The 22152-nt window shown below is 40.4% G+C and overlaps 1 protein-coding gene across 3 annotated transcripts in view; it reads left to right on the forward strand.

Moving 5' to 3' along the window:
• Positions 1 to 22152, forward strand: part of ATRX (ATRX chromatin remodeler) — a 91970-nt gene that overhangs the window by 57135 nt on the left and 12683 nt on the right. For all 3 annotated transcript variants that reach the window (XM_033137008.1, XM_033137007.1, XM_033137006.1), the window contains 10 exons: positions 2335 to 2510; positions 4232 to 4349; positions 9881 to 10011; positions 10264 to 10352; positions 10539 to 10702; positions 14706 to 14859; positions 15053 to 15153; positions 16609 to 16717; positions 19020 to 19197; positions 20486 to 20680. In XM_033137008.1, coding sequence (XP_032992899.1) covers positions 2335 to 2510; positions 4232 to 4349; positions 9881 to 10011; positions 10264 to 10352; positions 10539 to 10702; positions 14706 to 14859; positions 15053 to 15153; positions 16609 to 16717; positions 19020 to 19197; positions 20486 to 20680 — 1415 coding nt within the window. The remainder of the gene's footprint in view (positions 1 to 2334; positions 2511 to 4231; positions 4350 to 9880; positions 10012 to 10263; positions 10353 to 10538; positions 10703 to 14705; positions 14860 to 15052; positions 15154 to 16608; positions 16718 to 19019; positions 19198 to 20485; positions 20681 to 22152) is intronic.

The raw sequence follows: 22152 nt of genomic DNA on the forward strand, positions 1-22152 counted from the left end.
TGCTTCAGCTGTTATTACCTGCACAGTGTTACCACATTTATCAAATATACTTGAGGGAACTTTGCTTAGGTTTATTCCCTGTCTTTGTTTAGCAATAGACTTCATGTGATTTAATATGGGTATGCAAGCATTGTATACTTACCAGGTTTGACGTAGTCTGCAAAGCAGGCAAGCCTACAATCCTGTGCCATGGAAGGGCAGGATTCAAATGACCTTATTTTTTTTTATTTTTTTTGTAAAGAATTTATTGGTTTTTACAAAACAAAGAACAACATAACACATATAGCAACACAAACACAAACACAAACCCAACAATCAAACCATAATAAAACAAATACAAATACACCAACAATTCTTTTTCTTGTTTACACAAAAAAAAACTTTTCTTGTTCGAATCATTACTAGGTGACTTCCCCCGTTTTCTCTCCTTTGGTTCCAATTCCAATTTTACTTTAATAACTTCTCATCTCTGAAATTAAATCATTTAAAAATCAAAACTAAACATACTTCTTAAAATCTTGTTTTTACTTCACAATAATCTATCACTCCTTAACTTAAATCAAATCTATTCCAAATATAACTTCATGATAATTAATAATACAGCTTCATAACACAACATATTACTTCTTATATCAATCATGTCATACATCTTCTTTCACTTAGACTGCTGCTAATAAAAAAAAATCAAATATCTCTTCTCTAGTTCAAAAACTTAAAATGTTAACACACCGGCTTCAGGGTACCATAATAAACCATCCTAATTTTATCCTTAATACATTTCACCCTATCCCTTTTCTAACCATTTTCTTTCGCCATTTCGGGGTCTCCCCCCAGACGTTCCTCCATCTTACACCAAAACCATTTTTCAGAATGTCCTCTTTTCTTATAAGTCCACAGTTCCAGACATAATCCACAACAGTCCTTACAGGGAGCATCAGGGTACGCAGATCATCACCTTCCAGCATCTCCGGTTCAAAATTCCGTTCCTCTTCTAATTGTAAATATATAAATCTTTTCCCCATCATTCCTGGGCTCTCACCCCAGAAATTGGATATAAAAAATCTTCTCATCCTGGGTCTCCCACCCCAACAGGACTTTTCTTCTTCTCGGAGTTGCAAAAGCATTATACTTTGTTCTTCAATAATTCCCCTTAGCTCTCTGCCAAGGTTTTCTTCCATTTTAACAATGTTCTGAATGGTCTTTCCTGTGGGATATAACTGTTCTGCAACATCCTGGTTCAGCAAAATTAATTTCTGGTTTAGCAATTCTAACTTCAAAAAAATAATCCTTTGTTTGTGAGTCAGTCCAGAGTCTAAAACCAGCTTGAAAACGAAACCCAACATGGTAGAAGTGGGCATAGGGTATCAAGTTTCAGTATTTTTCCATCTTAGTCACAGTACTTTTCCATCTCAATCACAAGTCTCCGCAGCCATTTTCCCTGGAGTCAGGGCGAAAAGATTACATTCTGTCCACTTTAGAAAGAAATATTCCCACCAACTTAAGTCCCCCAATAGGGGTCTAATCAGTCTCACTTGTCAAAATCGAAACATTGTATCCATCACTGCAACAGCAGTCGCCATCAAAGCAGTTACTTTCTTTCCACCAAAGGGAGAAAAACGGGCTTCCTTTCCGTCGTATCTCCCGGAGCGCCAAATGTCAAAGATAAATTCAATTGTTCACGTACTCACGGCCAACGGGCTTCTTTTATTTTCCTTCTGCCAGGTTACAGGGGGAACGGGGGAAGGGTTCGGAACCATAGCGGGCTCGCCGGAGAGCCCATGCCGCGGGACGCTCGACCCGCGGTTTAGCGGAGCCCCGCTTTGCGGTAGCGGGGCTCCTACCCCCGGGCCGGCCTGAGTCGCTTCGCTGCTGAAGCGACCCACGACCGCCCGCGATGGCGTCCTCGCCGGAAGTCCAGGATTCAAATGACCTTATGTTGAGTCCCAATATGCATGCTCACACACATAAACTCTATTTGTCCCACAGAATGTGCTCTCCCCTGTGTACACAACTCCTGCCTGCTTCTGCAATATGCACACTGGAGGTCTTGAAAGCAAGGGACTGGAGGGCGTCACCTGCTCATAAATGGTGCGACTGAACTGGATGCCTGGAAGAGCTTTGCAGCAGGCAAAGAGGAGAGTCCTAGCTGGACCTTCCAGGGCTTCCAGAAGTATTGATGTATGCAGAGTACAAGATTGTAGTGGCCCTTTAAGCCGTTTTCTTTTGAACTTGCTTGCCTAATAGGAAATGGCATGATGCATTTTAAAAATATTTCATGGGAGCTATTTTGGCATAGAAATCTATATAGCTAAAGTTTAATTTGTGGTTCCTTAGATCACTGCATGGTTAACTTTATCAAGGAGAATTTGCTTGGGTCAATTAAGGAGTTCCGAAATCGATTTATAAATCCCATCCAGAATGGTCAGTGTGCGGACTCTACCCTGGCTGATGTCAGGGTGATGAAAAAACGTGCCCACATCTTGTATGAAATGTTAAATGGATGTGTTCAGGTATGTGAATCTTTGTTTTTTAATGCCTTGCAATCTGAGAGTTAAGGATTACTTAACTTTTAACAGCTTTTAAATTCTGTCTATTTGTATTGACCAAAGATACACTTCTTTCAGTTCTTTTATGACAATGGGGATTTGCAGAAAAAAGAAAAGAAAAATCACTATAAGTAGTCACAGTGGCTTATAAAGGAATATAGGATGCAGCTTTATGATTTACAGAATTAATAGTAAAACATTCTGAGAGGAAAGGGATGTGTGGTCTATAATTACAATGTGTTCCATTGCCTAAATCAAAATAACTACAATTTTGTACTTATTTCATAAAATTTATACACTGATTGATTGTAGAAAACCTCAAAGAGTTTACAAAAAGAAAGTTAAAATACTAAAACAGATTAAAATTACCTCAACATTCAACACATCTGGGTAGGCTTGTCTAAACAGGAATGCTTTTAGCAGGCACCAAAAAGGGTTCAGTAGGCTGGGAGTTCCAAAGTGCAGGTGTTGCTACACTATATGATTGGTGAGTTCTTAAAATTGTGGAACAGGTATGATGTGGTAGCTGTAGTAGTGCCAGTTCTGCCAATCAAAGTGGGCACTTGTGAGGTGGGATAATTTCATACATAAACTGGCCCCAGTTGTTATTCAAGGTGTTATTATATCCTAATAATAACACCTTGAACTTGGTCCAGTAGCAAAGCTGCATCCAGTGCTGATCTCTGAGCACAGATGTTATAACCTGACAAGGCCTCACTCCTGTCATCAGTCATGCTGCAGCATTGTGCACTAACTGCAGTTTCCATATCAAGTGCAAGGGAAGTCCCACATAGAGCACACTGCAGTAATCTAGTCTTTGAAGTAACCATTGCCTTAACTAATGTAGCCAGGTCCAGGAATGAACCAGCTGCAGTTGGTAAAAGGAACCTATAGCCACTGAGGTTACCTGAACCTCCAGTGTCAGAGCTGGTTCCAGAAGCACTTCAAAACTCTGAACTTCAGGGAAAGTGTAACTCCATCCAGGGTTGGCAACTGATCAGTTTCTCAGATAGAGGAGCTGCTTGCCCACAGTTCCTCCTTACTGCCAGGATTCAAGCTTAGCTTGTTTTCCCTCATCCATTTCACTACTATGTCCAGGTAATTGCCCAGGGACCACACTGCCTCTCCTGATCCAGATGTTATGCAGCAAATGTCATTCATCAGGGCGAACAAGGCTGACACAGTATCGTGCCAGACCTGAACACAGATTGGAACGGAGCTAAATAATTAGTGTTCTCCAAGAATGCCTCCAGCTGCCCCACCACAGCGCTATCCACCATGTTCTCTAAAATGGGGGTGGGGTATTGGCAACTGGCCAATAGCGGTTCCAATCCAAACGGTCAAGGGTTGGTTTATTTAGGAGCAGTTGCACCACTGCCTCTTTCAGTGCAGCAGGGGCCACCCCTTCACCAGCCCACCTCTGCCGGATTTAGTAAGCCAGGAGGGACAGGGGTCAAGGGGGCCACATAGTAGGACACAAGGCTGCCAGCACAAAATTTTATCATTATTATGTGATAAACATTTGAATTCTGGATTGTGGATTCCTACATTAAAAATGTCCTTCACCAAGTTTTGTTTTCTGTAGTTTAGATTTTGGAGCTGACCAATATTTAGTTGGTTTGCTAATTGTACTATTATATAACAATATTCTATGGCACACTAAAAAAAATACTTACAATTTACAGAGGAAAGATTATACAGCATTAACAAAGTTCCTGCCACCAAAATATGAATATGTTCTGGCTGTTAGAATGACTCCTCTTCAGTGTAAACTGTATCAGTTCTACTTGGATAATCTAACAGGTAAGTGGTGATCCATTGTCACTTTGGGCTTTATTTTATTTGATTCCATTGCATCCTTGAGCTCTGTGTGTGGATGCAGGTGTAACTGGTCCAGAGGCTTATTGCTGCAGCAGTTTTGTTAAATTTCTACACTAGCCTCAAAGTTTAGACCCTGCATGTGAAATGCCGCGGTTTGTGTGTTCAGCAGGCATTCAGGGGAAAGGCTGCTTTGAAAGTTTTAGTCAGTTATTGTCGGATTTTAATGGCAACAAGGAGCTGATCTGTGGGATCTTGTTGACTGTGTGTGGTGTGGAAGTGCATTTGCACTTACTCGCTGGACCCATAGGTGGCCCATGTGATAATGCCTATTAGCAAAATATTCAGTGTGTAATCCAGGATTGCACAATCAAATCACACAAGGCATTGAAAGGTGGTCAGGGTATGAAAAACAACTGGGTATGTTTAGCCTGGAGAAGAGAAGACTGAGGGCTCTCACACAGCAGAACCTTGATCTAGACAGGACTAGGTTTAATTGGCTTAGGTTATAGGTGGACCTGATGGTCACGGGTCCCTTTACCTTTATAGGAGAATAGATTTTAGTTGAACGTGAGAAGATATGTGTTGTCAATAAGAGTAGCTTGGCAATGGAACCAGTGAGCTAGAGAAATTGTGGGATTTCCCTGGCTAGAGGTCTTCAAGCAGAGGCTGGACAGCCATCTGTTAGGAATACTCTAGGTCAGGATTGACTATATTGGGAAGACCATTGAACTAGATTGTCTCCAAGGTCCTCTTCAGTTTATTGGGCTTGGAGAATTCTCTGTTTAAGGGCTGCGTTAGATCATCCTGAACTTCCATTCATATGGGTTTCCCTACCCCTTGTAGAGTATATCTCTATTATATTTGGACTCCTTTATTGTTGTGCTGGTGATTGAGTATGAATGTGTCCAAGACTGGTAGCCTTTCTGCACTCTTTCTGCCACTGATGGGAGAGAGTGGAATGAAGGAGAGGAATTTTTTCTCCATTCCCCCCTCTCCCTCTGCCAGCAAAGTTTTGGGGGGGGGGGAGAATGGGACAAGCTCTAAAGTGATGCAGGGTTGGGTGAACTTTAAGAGCATGAGAGAAGGGGGATTGGAAAAAAAGCTATGGGGGAAGGTGGGCTGAGCAAAGTGTGAGAAGAAGATGTTTTTTGGACATGCTCTGAGGGAATGGGGGGGAGGGTATTGTGGGAATGAACTGTGAAAGGGAGATTGCATTTTTTGACAAGCTGTGAAGGGAATATTTTCGTAGGGCAAGGTGTAAAGGGATGAATTGAGATGTTAATGGAGGGAGGATTGGATGAGGTGTAGTGGGAGCAGGATTGGCCAGCAATGTTAGAAACTGGGATGGAAAAGCTAGGAACCAAATGGCTTCTGGGACCTGGGCTGTGGGTGCCAAAACAGAATGTCTAGTCACCACTGGAGGGGACAGCAATATCACATTTTTAGCAGAAATTGTTAATACATGTTTAATTTTGTGCTGACAATAAAAAATTGGTACCATACTCCAGTTTTTCAAGTGCTCTACTCTTTTTTTTTTTTTTGTTAAACTCCTTAACATATTGTCTATCCTTAACATATACAGTGGTACCCCGCAAGACGAATGCCTCGCACAACGAAAAACTCGCAAAACGAAAGGGTTTTGCGAGTTTTTAGTTGACTTGCGAGACGAATTTGTCTATGGCTGTTTTTCGCAAGACGAATTCGTCTGGCGAGGTACCACTGTAAGCCAGACACGCGCAGTCAACCCAAGATGGCGGACGTGATCGGAGGCACCCCTCCCGACCGGAGCCAAAAGGTAAGCCTTTACAGCGCGGCGTTTTAAAGCTGCAGCGGGCGAACAGCAGTGCTGCTGTTTGCTCGCTGCAGCCTTAAAACGCAGCGCGGCTCCGGTGCCGGTTGGAAGGGGCCCCCAGACTTTTTCCCCATAGGAACGCATTAATTAAATTTTAATGCGTTCCTATGGGAAACGGTGCCTCGCAAGGCGAAATTTCCGCAAGACGAAAAGTCTCGCGGAACGAATTAATTTTGTCTTGCGAGGCACCACTGTACTTTGAGGCTTCAAAGCACATACATGTCAGTAATCCTTGAGTGTCAGCCAGGTGCAAAAAAAATGGCACCCAGTCTTCTGGAGGTGCTCACAAATAAAGAATCTTTAGGTGCAAAATGTGCTTGGCGCCCTGCTTATTTCAAACCCTCTTGGCCAGATGTAAATGAAGGGGACTAGCAATAAGGGTGTGTGGGCTGGCAGGGCTGCCGAGCAGTGTGAAGAGGAGTGGCATCCCAAGTACAACAATATGCACCATTCAGAACGAATTGTTACTGTTTTAAGATGTTGGGAAAAAATACCACCAATATACTGAATGTTGCACAAGCTAAAGTATTTTTATAGCATTCACACACTCAGAAATTCTGGAAATTTTTGAGGCACTGTAGATAAGCTAATTCAGTGTGGTGTACTGGAAGAACAGATCCTGAAGCTGAGGCTCCAATACTTTGGCCACCTCATGAGAAGAGAAGACTCCCTAGAAAAGACCCTGATGTTGGGAAAGATGGAGGGCACAAGGAGAAGGGGACGACAGAGGACGAGATGGTTGACAGTGTTCTCGAAGCTACCAACATAAGTCTGACCAAACTGCGGGAAGCAGGGGAAGACAGGAGTGCCTGGCGTGCTCTGGTCAATGGGGTCACGAAGAGTTGGACATGACTAAACAACTAAACAAAAGTGGTTAAGAGCAGTAGACTCATAATCTGGTGAACTGGGTTCGCTCCTCCACATGCAGCTCCTGGGTGACCTTGGGCTAGTCACACTTCTCTGAAGTCCCTCAGCCCCACTCACTTCACAGAGTGTTTGTTGTGGGGCAGGAAGGGAAAGGAGAATGTTAGCTGCTTTGAGACTCCTTCGGGTAGTGATAAAGCGGGATATCAAATCCAAACTCCTTCTCTTCTTCTTTGGGTTTATTTCCATAATCTCTGTCACTTATGGAATTGTTAAATAGACATTTTATGTTTTTGTCTGAATTAGATATATATATCACCAGTGTTGCTGCTTAATATCCAGAAAAGCTATACAGTACTTCTTTGATCATTATAGAATAACAATTATAGACCACAGCTTAAAATGTTAAGGTCCAATAATTTAACATTTCTGATATTTAAAAGCACCATGTTTATAGATTTTTCTCATAATTTGCAGCCCAGACAAACATCAGTCAGGGATACAGTATTCAGTTTTATATTTTTAAACCAGGTTTAAGTCCATAGAAATAAAGCTGGCATTTAGTTAAGATTGTAAAAGAGCTTTCTGGATCAGGGCAGTAGGCCTTCTATTTTTTTATAAATAATATTTATTAAAGATTTTCCAATTTAAACCAAATTACAATACATGATTAAATTTTCCAAACTCCCCCTTCTCTCACCAAGAGGTACAAAACAAAACAGACCCCCCTCTCACTGGGGTAATTATCAATTCTTTCCCAATTTAACCAATTAGCTTGTATGCATCATCTTTACAGACTTCCCCGATCCCCCCGTTGAATTCCAAATTAAAACGTAATTCACAGTTATCGCCAATTAAATCTCCATGCTACTTATACATTCTAACATTTTTCTTTAACCTCTTTACCAAATAATTATTCATCTGACATATCTTATTTATAAGTTTGACATATCCACTGCTTCACAATATTTCTGAACCCTCCATAGCCTAATTTTTAATTTCAATAGATTAACACATTTTAATTAATTTAATTTTAACTCTTCTCCCCCCCCTTTCCTCCCTCTGGTCCCCAAAGTTTTGGCTGTTAGTTCCAAATCCTTAACCATTGTCCATTGCCATACCATCTGTCAAAACCATAAACAAAGATAATGGCCGGGGAGACCCAGCCAGATGGGCGGGGTATAAATTATTATTATTATTATTATTATTATTATTATTATTATTATTATTATTATTATTATTATTATTATTATTATTATATCCATACAAACATACATTTTCTCAACCCATTCCTACTCTCTCAAATTCCTCAGCCCCAAAGTCTTGGGAAACTGGCTTCTGCTTCTTTCTTATCTCATGTGTCCTTGAAGTTTTTTCAACATTGTCCAAGCTCTGTACAGCTCTCCATAGTTCTTTCTTCTTTACTACAGTTTTCCCATTTTTGCTTCTTTTTCTTTTGACCCTTCTCCTTCCTTTGCTCCTTCCTTTTTGTGGGTTGTGGGTTGACTCCATTTAATTTTCCACCCTGGATTTTCTCATCTTCTGTTGTATCCTCATAACTTTCATCATAAGTCATTGATCCATTTTCCTGCAAAGCCAAGTCCAAAGGTTCTGCCGTCCCATTTAACTGATTAACTTTCACTATTAAATTGTGCAAAAGTTCCAAAGTCTTTGTTTGAAATTCCTGCGACCATTTCCTTTTAGGCATATTTAAAGTTTAAGAAGCTTATGCAGTCCAAATATGCTTCTTCGCTGCAAAAGCAGCCATCAAAAGTTTATTCATACCAAGCCTTCCAGGACCACCAGAAAGAAAGAGTAATACTATTTTCCGTAAAACACAGTTCCATTCAAAATAAATCCTAATTCATCCCCCCTGCCTGGGGGAAAACAGTTACAGAAATTTTCTTGTCATGTCGGATTGAAAGTTACATTGTTTCCTTTTGTTTCAACACTCAAGGAACAGACCTCCGTTTTTAAAGTTCCCAGCAAAGCCGAATTTTGAAATCACTTTTCCTTTTTTTAAAAATCAGTACTTACAAAGTCCAAATTAAAGCTGAATCTTGAAGGAATTGGACACTCTCTCTGTCAGCAGCTGCTACTTCTCGCTGCGGAGACAGCAGACGATCCACAGCCCCCGCGCCTCTGGAACCCCGCTCGTCACGGCAGCCCTTATTAGGGCTTACCGGAGAGCAAGGGAGGCGCTCCCGGGGGACCCGCCGGATCCCATGTCCCCAGGACTTGTTCCTGGGGTTTCTTGGGGGATCGAAGCGCCGTTTCGACTCCCCCCTCCCCCGCAGCGACGGAGAAACCTCGGAGCCGAGGTTTCTCCCGACCGAGCAGAATGGCGTCCAACCGGAAGTCCCAGGGCAGTAGGCCTTCTAGTCCTACTAATGAGCCCTGCTCTCACAGTGGCCAACCAGATGTCTGTGAGAATCTTGCAAGCAAGACCCAAGCGCAAGACCCACCCACCCCACATGGTTTCCAGAAACTGGAATGCAGAAACATATAAGCTCCAAAACTTACTGCCAAGAAATTAAACAGCATGTGTGTAGATATGTTGTTACAGATTATCAAATATGAGGAACAGCAGGAATTATAAAATTTTAAGAATTTAAGTGGAAGAAAATGTTGATTCAGTCATTTAAATAACTTCCTCTGTTACAAGAGATGTATCTGTGGAAGAAGCTTGTGTGTGAGAGAGAGGTGGGCAGGAGAGATGTATTTTTAAGAAACAAATGCTAATTTGGCTAACTTCAAGTATGAATGTTTTAGTTTAACTTCTGAACTCTATTGTCAGGTGTCGGCAACAGCAATGAAGGTGGAAGAGGCAAAGCTGGAGCTAAGCTTTTCCAGGATTTCCAGATGTTAAGCAGAATTTGGACTCATCCTTGGTGCTTGCAGCTGGACTATATTAGCAAAGAAAATAAGGTAAATCACATCTGTCTGACTCTAATGAAAGCTTCAGTGAGACATGCCAAGTCCTAGACAGTTTCACTGAAATAATTGAAATTTATTTTCTGTTAACCATTTTTCCAATGTGTTTTGTCATTACCAAAATAGTCCCTTGCTCAGCCTGGCATTGTTCAGATGAGTGAACAGATGTTCTAAACGCTTAAACAAGGACAGCTAAACTTAAGAAAATGCCTCTTCTAAAAATATGCAATTTGGTGTTTTGTTCAGGGCTATTTTGATGAAGATAGTCTTGATGAATTCATAGCTTCTGATTCTGATGAAACATCAATGAGCTTAAGCTCTGAGGAAGAGATCAAGTAAGTTGAACCGTTCCACATAAACTGTAAATGTATTTACTCTGAGTTGGTGGAATTTTTGTTTGTTGTAGAATTACCAGTACATTTTTTAACAACAACATACAACCCACCCCCCAAAAACACCCTAACTTTGCAAAAAAAAAATATTTTATTTATAATAACGAGCATCAAATGTTATGCTTATAGGAAGAAAAAATCGAAGGGTAAAAAAAAGAGTAGCAGCAGTGAAAGTGGAAGTGATAATGATGTTGAAGTGATTAAAGTCTGGAATTCAAGATCTCGTGGAGGTGGAGAAGGAAACATAGAGGAACCAATAAACAATCCTCCAGCCATCGTAAAGTCAGATGAAGGTAATGAGGGATTTCAGCTAAATTTCAAAATTTAGACACCATTGTAGAGGAAATTCACCCATATAGGAGTAGAAACTATAATGTTGGGTGTCCTACTCTGAAGCTCACTCAAAATAACAGCTCATTATACTGTATTGCAGCAATGGAAAAATGTTTTAAACAAAGTAAATCAGTCAATCAAAAAGTACTTATATGACACCTTTCTGAGTAAAGCCCTCCCTCAGTAGCTCACAAAATATTACTAGTTTGTAATGTAAGTTATGCTTCCAAGTAATTTACAAAACTTGAAACTCTTCCAGTGCAGGCCCATAATGATCTTCCTTTCATCCATACACCTGTGATTCATCCTGCATTTTAAACACTGCTTTTCATCTCTCAGAAGGGCCCACAAAGCTTAGATTAAATCAACACAATCAAAATAAATTGCAAATCATACAAAATCAGAGAGGGTTAAAACAAGCCAGTAGATGCAGTTTCTGTTTCTGGGGGGGTGAATGGTTTTTGAAAGGCAGCTTATGAATCTGTTAAAGTAAAATAAACCAAAGATGGAAGAGATACATTTTTACTACCTTCCTGAAAGCAATTAAAGGGGAAATCATTCTGATTTCTCTTGGGAGGTTTTGGTGCAATGACTGAAAACATCACATCCCATATTCCCAGTGGCAAAACACATAGTAAAGCTACTAAGGATGAATGCAGTTTGTAGACTTGTTCATGCAGGAACAAAAGGTTCTTCAAATATCTGGGTTCCATCCATTTAAGAATTTTATTGGTATTAAGTAGCACTTTGAATTGGGTCTGGAAATAAACTGGAAACCAGTGAAAATTAAACAGGAATGTAGTGTCGTAAGTTCCAAAAAGCTGACACCAGAGATTAGTTGGGTCACCTGATTTTTCACCAGCTGCAACTTTTGAATATTTTTTAAAGGCAACCCAAAGTAGAATGTGTTAAAACGGCATTAAAGCAATTTTTTAAACATCCAAAAAGACTGCTTGAGAGAAGATTGCAGAACTGTCCCTTGCAGCTCCTCTCCCAGCTGAACTAACATTTGATAATAGCAGCTTCTCTAAGGAGAAAAATGTCTAAAGGCGACAGATTGTATGGAAAGGGCTGGTGGGTAGAAAAAAGTTGCACATCCCCCCTCCTTTGCACCCCTTTCCTATTTAGAGATACTATTTAGTATGTGCTTGGGACAGATATATGTTTAATCTTTCAGATCTGCCAGAATCCCTTCTAGTTTGGCTTTGAGACTGGAAGCGCATTAAAATTGAAGATGTAATCAAAACATCCAAATGACAAAAAGCAGGCCGTAGCGGGTACCAATAATTGCAGGTACTAGGGAGCAAAGCAGATAATGAGGACAGATAGGGACAGTTCAGTGAAAAGCAAGTCTGGGAAGGTTTTGGGGGTTGGTTTATGGCGCATGCATATGATTTTAGGATTGTGATCAAGGACTGCAATCTAAGGCCTACTTTCTAGGAAGTGCATTCTATTGAACTCAGGCTGGAGAGATGTATTAGGTTGGGAGCATTACAAACAATGAGCTCTCACTTTCATGAACTCCTGTTTCCTCTCTGCACACTATCCAGGGCCTTAAGATGTTACTTGATTGCTGTATTCCATATGCCCTTTGCATTCCATACAAGGGACGTATGGAGCATAGCAACATGACAACTGGCCTTTTCAGTGGGGACTCCTTACCTGTGGAATGCTTTCCCCAAAGGTGTCATTCTTATCAGTTTTCAGACATCAGGCAAAAAAATTTCACCCAGGCTTCTTACCTTTAATTTGGAGAGCATTAGGTATATTTGTGCCTTATTTCTTGCTCATCTTATTGTGTATATCTTATTTTTAGCAAGTCAGTGTTTTGGAGTACCAATAAGATAATACAAGGAAAGAATTCTGTGGAAGAGCATGCTGCAATTAGTAACCATATCAAAGTTTTCAAGACTCCCCCCCCAAAAAAATTAACAATAAGTAACACACGACTAAAGTAAAATTAAAGCCACAAAATTAAAGCCACATATTTATAGTACTGCCTAAAGAATGTAGGTAACATAAATAAAGTCAACCCTGGAATCTTGTATCAAGTTATAAATTTGTAGATGTATTTGTGTATGTGTTGGAAGTCATCACAGTGAAAGGAATGCAGATAGCTAATGGACCTCCAGTATTTTCCAATTTTAATTCAACTCAGATCTAAAGTTTCACATCAAAATAGTTCCACAGTCCAAAAGGCACCACAGCTAACTCATGAGTACAACTGTTAAATCTTTCCCTCACTAAATTTTAAATAGCAGACCTCCTCCCAAGCTAGGAAAATAGCTGGTAAGGGAACAGCTAGCTACTTTAAATGAATTCAGATCTCCAGGGCCTGATGAGCTGACCCAATGGTAATAAAGGAGCTTGTAGATTAACTCTTAGAGCCTGTCTGTCTATGGCCAGATGAAGTCTCTGTGGACTGGAGATGAGCAAATGTCCTAAAAGGGGAAGAAGACCCAAGTTTCTATTGGTGAGCTTGAAGACAGAAGACAGAATCGGGGTTCAATGTGATCTTCACAGATTAGAGACTAGGTCCAAACTAACAAAATGATTTTCAATAGGGGCAAATGTAAGGTTCTATACTTAGGTAGGAAAAACCAGCTTTAAAATTATAAGATGGGGGACACTTGGTCTGAGTAGGCGACCAGCTGAACATGAGTCAGTGTAATGCAGCAGCAAAAAAGGCTAATGCTGTTTTGGCTGCGTCAACAGAAGTATAGCATCCAGATCAAGGGAAGAAACAGTACAATTCTCTTCTGCCTTGGTCAGACTACACCTGGGGTACTGTGTCCAATTCTGGACACCAATTTAAAAAGGCTAGAATGTATGCTGAGGAGTGGGAGACCAAGATGATTAAGGGTCTGGAAAGCAAGCATTAAGAGAAATGATTGAGGGAGTTGGGTATGTTTCACCTGGAAAAGAAGAGGCTAAGATGGGTTATGATAGCTATCTTCAAACATCTAAAGGGCTGTCACATGGAAGATGGACCAAGCTTGTTTTCTCCTGCTCCAGAAGGTAGGACCCAAACCAATGCTTCAAGTTGCAAGAAAGGAGATTACAACTAAACCATAAGGAGGAACTTGGTGACAGTAAGAGCTTTTAGATAGTGGAATGGACTCCCTTGACTCCCTCAATGGAAGTTTTTAAGCAGAGGTTGGATGGCCATCTATCTTGAATGCTTTAGTTGAGATTCCTGCATTGTGGGGATTTGACTAGATCACCCTCAGGACACTTCCAGTTCTACAATTCTGTGATTCTATGAATTTGGCATAAGGATATCTTAGCCTTTGAGTTCTTTAAAAAGAGCCCTCTTTGGGGGTTTAGGTTGGGTAGTGTACCACGTCCACTTAGTGAGAAGCCTCCACTGATATGCTGAAATCAGACCAGAAAATCATGTCATTCTGAATTCCCTCCAGTTGTGAACAGTGGGAGGGTAGTGGAAAAAGTGTGGTGGAGAGAAGTGTGCAAGCCCCCGTCCATTCCCCCTCCTTTGGCCTGCCAAGCTGCCAGGGCTCGGGGAATATTGCCTTCTCCAGAAGAGTTTTAAGCCCTTGCTGTAATTTGAGTTTCAAATGTTGTAAATGGTTCATGTTTCAGAGGAAATGACAGCTGTGTAAGCTATCCAGATATTGTGTTAACTATATTAGAAAACATGTTTGGTAAGCAATTTTGAGTTAAAACCAACATTGAAGACGTTTCCCTTTTGCTTTTTTGAAATGCATTTCTTGCAGTTAAGGCTGAAAAAGTATTGCTTACTGATTTATGCCTTACGGAAAATACGTCAATAAGGCAGACATAAATACATGATGCACAACATACAGCAATAATGCTACAGGCATTTAAAACAGGATAAAAGTAGCATAAAATCTACCACAGTAAAAAAAACAAAAAACCAACAACCCTGAAAAATGTCTTACGATAGATATATTAAGGTGGTTTTTTTTTTGTATTTTCCCATAGGTAAAACTGCTTCCTCTTCCAACCCAGGCAGCCCAGCTCCAGATTGGTACAAGGATTTTGTCACTGATGCTGATGCTGAAGTGTTGGAGCATTCTGGAAAGATGATGCTTCTTTTTGAAATTCTTCGCATGGCTGAGGAGCTTGGGGATAAAGTGTAAGAGTCATTCTGGAAGGATTCCAAAGCATTTGTGCTTTAAGCAGACTTGGCTTTTTAGAATTGGCAGATTTAGATTAACATTCTGCTTTATATCCATGAAGTGTGTCAATGATACTAAGAGTGGTGAGGCAAATTGGTGTGCTAGTTAAATTGAAAACTAGTAACTATTCCTCTTTTTCTCAACTTGCAGCTTAGTGTTCAGCCAGTCTCTGATATCACTGGATTTGATAGAAGATTTTCTGGAGTTGGCAAACCGGGACAAAGAAGATGACAAACCTATTGTATATAAAGGCAAGTGTAGAAATGCCAGATTTGCAGAACTGGAAGAATTGTGAGAGAAACCATTTTTTAACTACAGTGGTACCTCGGTTTACAAACTTAATCCGTTCTGGAAGTCCATTCTTAAACCAAAATGGTTCTTAAACCAAGGCGCGCTTTCCCTAATGAGGCCTCCCACCGCCTTCCATTGCTCGGCTTCCATTCTTAGACCGAGGTAAACCTCACAAACTGGGACACTACTTCCAGTTTTGCGGAGTATGTAAACTGAATAGTTCATAAACAGGGCTGTTGTTAAACCGAGGTACCACTGTACTGTTACATTTTTGGGTTTTAAACAAAAACTTGGTACTTGGAGACTTAGGGAAGTTCAACAGGAGAAAGATTTTGATTTTACAGAACAAAATTGGTAAAACAAAAGATGTGTTAGGAGATAGGATTCTTTCAAGAAACTCTGTGTGTGTGTGTGTGTGTGAGAGAGAGTGTGTGAGTGAGTGAGTGACAGACAGGCTTGTAAACAAGGTGGTAAACACACAGCTTCTTTTGATTTCAGCTTATTAAGATAACTGTTTGAGTGTTATAACTTAGGTCTTAATACTTGGGCTCTTAAACAAGGTGGTACTTTCTGTCAGTTTCCCAACCTTCTATAAATCACACTCTTGAGGCTCCTCTAGCAGTATAACAGATCAAGGGGTCACCTTACTTCTCCTAACTGGTTTGGGGTTCTTCTCTTTCTCTAAATGTTCTCTTCTCTTCTTACTGAATTGAGACCCAAGCAGAGTGTTCTGTAACAACTCTCTTTTTCCTGTCCCCAATTCAGCTTCCCAGTTACTCTTCTTTGGCTGCAGATAATTTTCCTCAGAGTGGATGTTACACAGCTCAGGAGGTATACTCCTGTCCAGCTGAATGCCAATAACTCCAGCTCTCAACTCAAACTGCTTTTCTTTTTAACCCCCAAGGTGCTAGCTCAATCCCTCTCTGGCTAGCTGTACCCACAGCCAATCAGAGAGAGGCTCCAGCCAAGCACCCTGGTGGAATTCTGCACTTCATCACTAAACTCTGGTCTAGCTAAGCTTTCCGTCACAACTTTTTTTTGTTTGAAGCATGCAGCTTGGAGTGGAATTTGGAAACCGCATCATTATTTATTTCATTTATAATAAATGTTTTCCCAATCCTGCTTATCTACCAGTAGGTTTCATCTGTCTCCTATTCTCCAAAAAAGGGTCAGTCAAATTTGAACAGTTTGTGTTTCTATCCCCTCCATGAATGTGAATTCCTTAGATTGTGAAAATCTATCTTATTGGACTTTGTAAACACACCTTCCAGGGATACAGTGTGGGCAAAAGTTGTGGATTATGCTGCTCATCAGGAAAGCTAAAAAGGAAGAACTATGGGGGTGGGTAAGCATAAGACTTGCCCCCCATGTCTTATTCAATGATATATAATAAATTGGGTTTTTTTAATTCCTAGGTGAAGGGAAATGGTTCAGAAATATAGATTATTATCGTTTAGATGGCTCTACAACAGCACAGTCAAGAAAGAAGTGGGCTGAAGAATTTAATGATGTAACTAATGTCAGGTAAAAGAACCCACACCCTTTTCTGCTTGTAAATTTTTATAAGTGATAAAAGTCTATCTTTCCCAACCATTGTAATGCATCTAGGAAATTAGCCCTATGAAGCAATTGTAGGTGCTGGGGCACTTTGTTCCCCCAAGCTAGTTTATAAATGCCACAGACTGCAGTCCGATACGCACTTGCCCAGGAAAAAGCCTGTGTTGCACTGTCAGGAAATAAAAATAGTGGGAACTAACTTCCATGTAAGTAGGTTTAATGTTGAATTACAAATCTTTAACCGCAGCAAGTCATATTTGCTTTATTTCATAAAATTTATATAGCACTTGATTACAAAAAGAACAATACATCTGTAAAAAATTATAACTTTCAAACAATAATTAAAATAAATAATAAGCTAAAAACCAGGTTAAAGCACATTTAAAAAAAAGTTATTTTCAATAAAATATTTTGAAGAGTTGATACGTATTCTGACTTTGGCAAGAATCTCCTTTGGGACCAGACCACGCAGTAGGCAGGAGAGCAGGAAGACCCAGTTGGGCTAGGCCATCCAACTACACCCAGAGTCCACGTGACTCTTCTAAGCCAGCCTGTCATTGGCAAGTGGTGCGACGTGGTTGGCTTGGAGTAGACCTAAGACATAATTCCTATGCCCACCCCTCTTATTAGCTCCTGGGTCTTTTATTGGGGATCCATCCTAGCCATTGGTCAGTGCCTTTTACTTCCTCTCCCTCCTTATTTAAAGACCTCTTCTTCATTTGTGACAAGACCACAAAGGATTTTTACCTGTGTTCTTGATTAGCCCCACCCCACCCCAATTTTCATTAGCAACCAAATTCTGGTGCTTTGGGAGCATTTTGTCTTTTTTGCCCATTTTTCTGCCACAGCATTGTTGATACCTATTGGTGCTACATGTAGGGATCATAACCGGGAGTGATCTTTCTACATACCCACCACAGGGGTGCCTTTGGGGGGCTTTGGGATAAGGGTCAGTTCAATTTGGGGGCTGATACTCCTGCCACACACTCTAGTTGACAACAGTGGGTGGAGCAGCATATACTGTCGACTTTCCTTAGCTAGCTGTCCTTCCCCAATAGCCATCTCAGCAACAGCAGTAGTCCAGCACTCTGAGACTTGGGGTAGCTGTTCCTGCTGTTCCAGCTGCCATCAATAAAGTTGTGGCCTATTTTAACGCACTCAGTTCCTGTACTTGTTTTTCCAGCCTTGCTTTGGTCCCTGCTGCTGGCATAATTAGTTACTTCCGCTCTTAATGAGAAGAAATGCATTTGATGTTTGGATTTCATTTAAGAAAGGGCTTCTGTCACTACGTTAAAGGCTTCCTGTTGAGTTAGTTGATTATAGGTTTGTGCTGCCACATGACCTGCCCTTTGATGTGACAAACTTGCTGTTCACAACACATGTGTAGATTTAGATAATTTCTGACCATAGTAATGTAAATCTCTCTAGTGTTCCTCTGCATTTGAGCGCTGAACTAAAAAAAATCCTCATGTAATCCTTATTGTAACTTGCTGTTTCGCAGGGAGAGATGGAGCGTTCAACCCCCATGCTCTGCTCAGATTTGATCAGGCTTATCTATGTGGCACTAACACTACCCCCAATGTTAGTTACTGCATTTATTAGGTGTTTTATAAAAAAAAGAATTGCCTTAAAGTGACATATAACATCAAAATAAAATACAGATAAAAGAAAAGAAAAAAACCCAGATAAATGAGTTTAGTATTGTGTGCACATAGTATGTTTCACTAAGATTTCAAGTGTTGATGTATATTTATAACTATCTTGCACAGAATGTAGATTGCTTCAGCAGTTTAACCAACGATCACCCCAGCCTGTTAAAATTGGTTTGCTTTTTAGTTTGACAAACTGTTCAGATACCTTGGGACCTGCTTGCTAAAACATGACTTGGTGATTGGGAGCTGACCCGTCTTGCTCCCTTCCCTTCAATAATATGGTTTATTATGACATCAAAGTGGCATTTACTACAGTAACTGCCAAGTGTTGTTTTCACTCAAGCAACAAATTTAAATTATGGGCCAATGTGAAATAAGGTACAAGGTTGTGTATGGGCATGATCATTTCCCAGTAGAGCAATCAGATGAAAAATAATACACACTATAAATATTGCAAAAATAAAACACAATAATATCATATTTTTAAACAACAACCATCTTGTTTTGTCACTCAAACTAATGAATATTCCTTTGATTTGGAGAGGGGAGGAACGTAACTGTTTAAATTTATTAGGAATGATTGTGAGAGGAATATAAAATTTACTTTCTTTTTGCAGAGGCCGTTTGTTTATTATCTCTACTAAAGCAGGATCCCTTGGGATAAACCTGGTGGCTGCAAATAGAGTAATTATTTTTGATGCTTCTTGGAATCCATCATATGATATCCAGAGTATTTTCAGGGTTTATCGCTTTGGGCAAAATAAACCAGTGTTTGTGTACCGCTTCTTGGCTCAGGTAGGTTTGAATTAAATGCTTTCCATGTGATATGTTCTAGATAAGTTCAACAACATATTCTAGAAAATAGTGTGGTATTACTAGATTCACCCTTGTTTATTGTCTTCTCATATTTGTTAGCTTCATTGTAGTTTTAGACTAAGAAGTTGAAGTAAGTTTCCAGAAGAAAACATGAAGTTCCAAAAATCAACCATACCAACCATGTACAGTGGTACCTCAGTTCAAGAACAGCCCTGTTTACAAACTATTCGGTTTACAAACTCCACAAAACCGGAAATAGTGTCTTGGTTTGAGAACTTTACCTTAGTCTAAGAACAGAATCTGAACGGTAGAAGAGCACTGGCGGCGGGAGGCCTCATTAGGGAAAGCGTGCCTTGGTTTAAGAATGGTTTCGGTTTAAGAACGGACCTCTGGAACGGATTAAGTTCGTAAACTGAGGTACCACTGTATATTCTTTCAAGCTGTGTGACTTGACATTCTCAGAAATATTAGCAGACGCACACAAAAGTTGCCTTCCAGCAACTCAGTGGTGCAGTACCTCTAAAGATAGAGGTTCCATCCAATTATCCATGCATTTGTCATATTCCCCCTTTAAAGCCATCTGAACCAGCAGCCGCCACTACATGTTTTGTTGCAGTGAATTCTGAAAGGTTTTTCATTTTTTTATAATTTACTTACTTGCTGCCTTGCATTCAATAAGGTCTGAAATAATGGCATATTTTTGCATCAGCTGAGTTAAGTATTTTCTTTTGTCTTGAAACTACTGCCAACCAGCTTCATTGAGTATCCCTTTTATCAGCAGTGGGTTGTGTGTGTGTGTGTGTGTTGCAAAACAGCGGCAGAGAGCTTGAGGGAACTCTGGGTTGGTGGTTGGGGTCTCTTCAAGTGTGCGTGCGGACATAAATTGTAATGTAAAGGTAAAGGGACCCCTGACCATTAAGTCCAGTTGCGGACGACTTGGGGGTTGCGGCACTCATCTCGCTTTACTGGCCAAGGGAGCCGGCGTACAGCTTTTGGGTCATGTGACCAGCATGACTAAGCCGCTTTCTGGCGAACCAGAGCAGTGCGTGGAAACACCGTTTACCTTCCCTGTGGAGCGGTACCTATTTATCTACTTGCACTGTGTGCTTTTGAACTGCTAGTTGGGCAGGAGCAGGGACCAAGCAACGAGAGCTCACCCCATTGTGGGGATTCGAACCACCAACCTTCCGATCAGCAAGCCCTAGGCTCTGGTTTAATCCACAGCGCCACCCGCATCCCTAAATTGTAATGTATTTTTGTTTTAAAGGGAACAATGGAAGACAAGATCTATGATCGTCAAGTAACTAAACAGTCACTATCTTTCCGGGTGGTTGATCAGCAACAGGTTGAACGCCACTTTACCATGAATGAACTCACTGAGTTGTATACTTTTGAGCCAGACTTGTTGGATGATCCTAATTCAGAAAAGAAGAAAAAAAGGGATACACCTATGTTACCAAAAGTAAGTTAATGTGCATTTTTGTGGGGGAAGCAGGGAGTAAATATGAATTGTTATGCAGAATGAAACCAAGGATCTTTATAGCCCTTCTGTCTGTCTTGAGCAGTACATGCAGGTCCCGATCCACTTGCTCACTATGTGAAAAGGAATTTTGCCTAATCCTCATTATAAACTCGGAACATCAGGAGTTTACTCACTTCCTTATTTTCTTGCTTGTTTGATAGTAGGCAGCCACCATTTCCAGGCAGAAACTAGGCAGGGAGGGAGGGGGCAAGATTGGATGAACCAGAGAGTAGGAGAAATTGGACAAATCAGGGCTTCTTTCTACATTGCATTTTCTAAGTCCAGGCATTTCATCTGCAAATTTGGCACTGTGAAATTGAAGTAGGAAATAGGGGATGGATTAGCATTACAAAATCTCCACCAGAATAAAAGGCGTGACCTGAGAAAAATAATGAAATGGAGTCATCATTCTGCTGCTAATCCCTGGACTGCTTTCCACATAACAGTGGTTTTTGCAAGTCACTCCCATGACAAGTGCCTCAAAGTGTGAAGGGTTGCACTCTTGCCTCATTCGTGGGATTGCAGAGCATCCAGCTTCTTAGTTTCATAATGGCTTAATAATGTTCTCAGATGTGTATGAGGATTCATTTCCTGGAGGATTTATTTAGCTGGCTTGGCTATCTCTGCCAAGTTTCCTTTTTTAACACCTGGGTCCTCAATTGTACAATAGGAACTCTGAAATACTTCATTTCATTCATTTTGATTTATTGCTGCCTGACCAAGAGAGCTACCTAACAATGTCTCAGTGCCTGTCCATATTGAACATTCCTTGGAACTCTTGTTGGCTTTTATTGCCTGCTAATTTTTGAGTCCTGGGAGATTGCTCCTTGAATAAAATGCCCTGATGAATCAGTGTATACATTTTTTCTATCTATACAAGAACAAAAATTTCAGCCTTTTAGATTCACTGTTTTGACCCTTATTTGGTCACTTCGGTAAAAGTAAATTGAATATAAAAGGTCATGACTCCCAGCCTCCTAGTTTAGTTCCATAAGTACTGATGTTACACCACAGTGTGCGATAAAGAAATCAGATATTGCTTAATGTGGTATAGTACTGAACAGTATACCGGTAGATGTTGATGAATTGCAAAAATTCCAAAAAGAGCAAAAATTGCCAAAGTTCATTTATTTGTACCATGTCTGGAATGGAAATCAATCCAGCAAATGAGGGGGTATTTGAGGTTGATGCTTTCACTCTGCAGATGATATGTAATTGGTTGTGGGAATTTTTTTAAAAACAAAACTATTTGCATTGTGTTTTCTTTGCTTTGAAAAGAAGGGAGACTTGCTGAGTGCAATTCACATCAGTAAACAATATTCCTATCAATATTGAGGTGTTTATTGATGAGTTCATTGAAACAATGTTTCAAGAATCATGCAAACATTAATAAATGTTTTTTAATATATATA

Source organism: Lacerta agilis, chromosome Z, assembly GCF_009819535.1.
Source record: "Lacerta agilis isolate rLacAgi1 chromosome Z, rLacAgi1.pri, whole genome shotgun sequence".
NCBI classification, from domain to species: Eukaryota; Metazoa; Chordata; class Lepidosauria; order Squamata; family Lacertidae; genus Lacerta; species Lacerta agilis.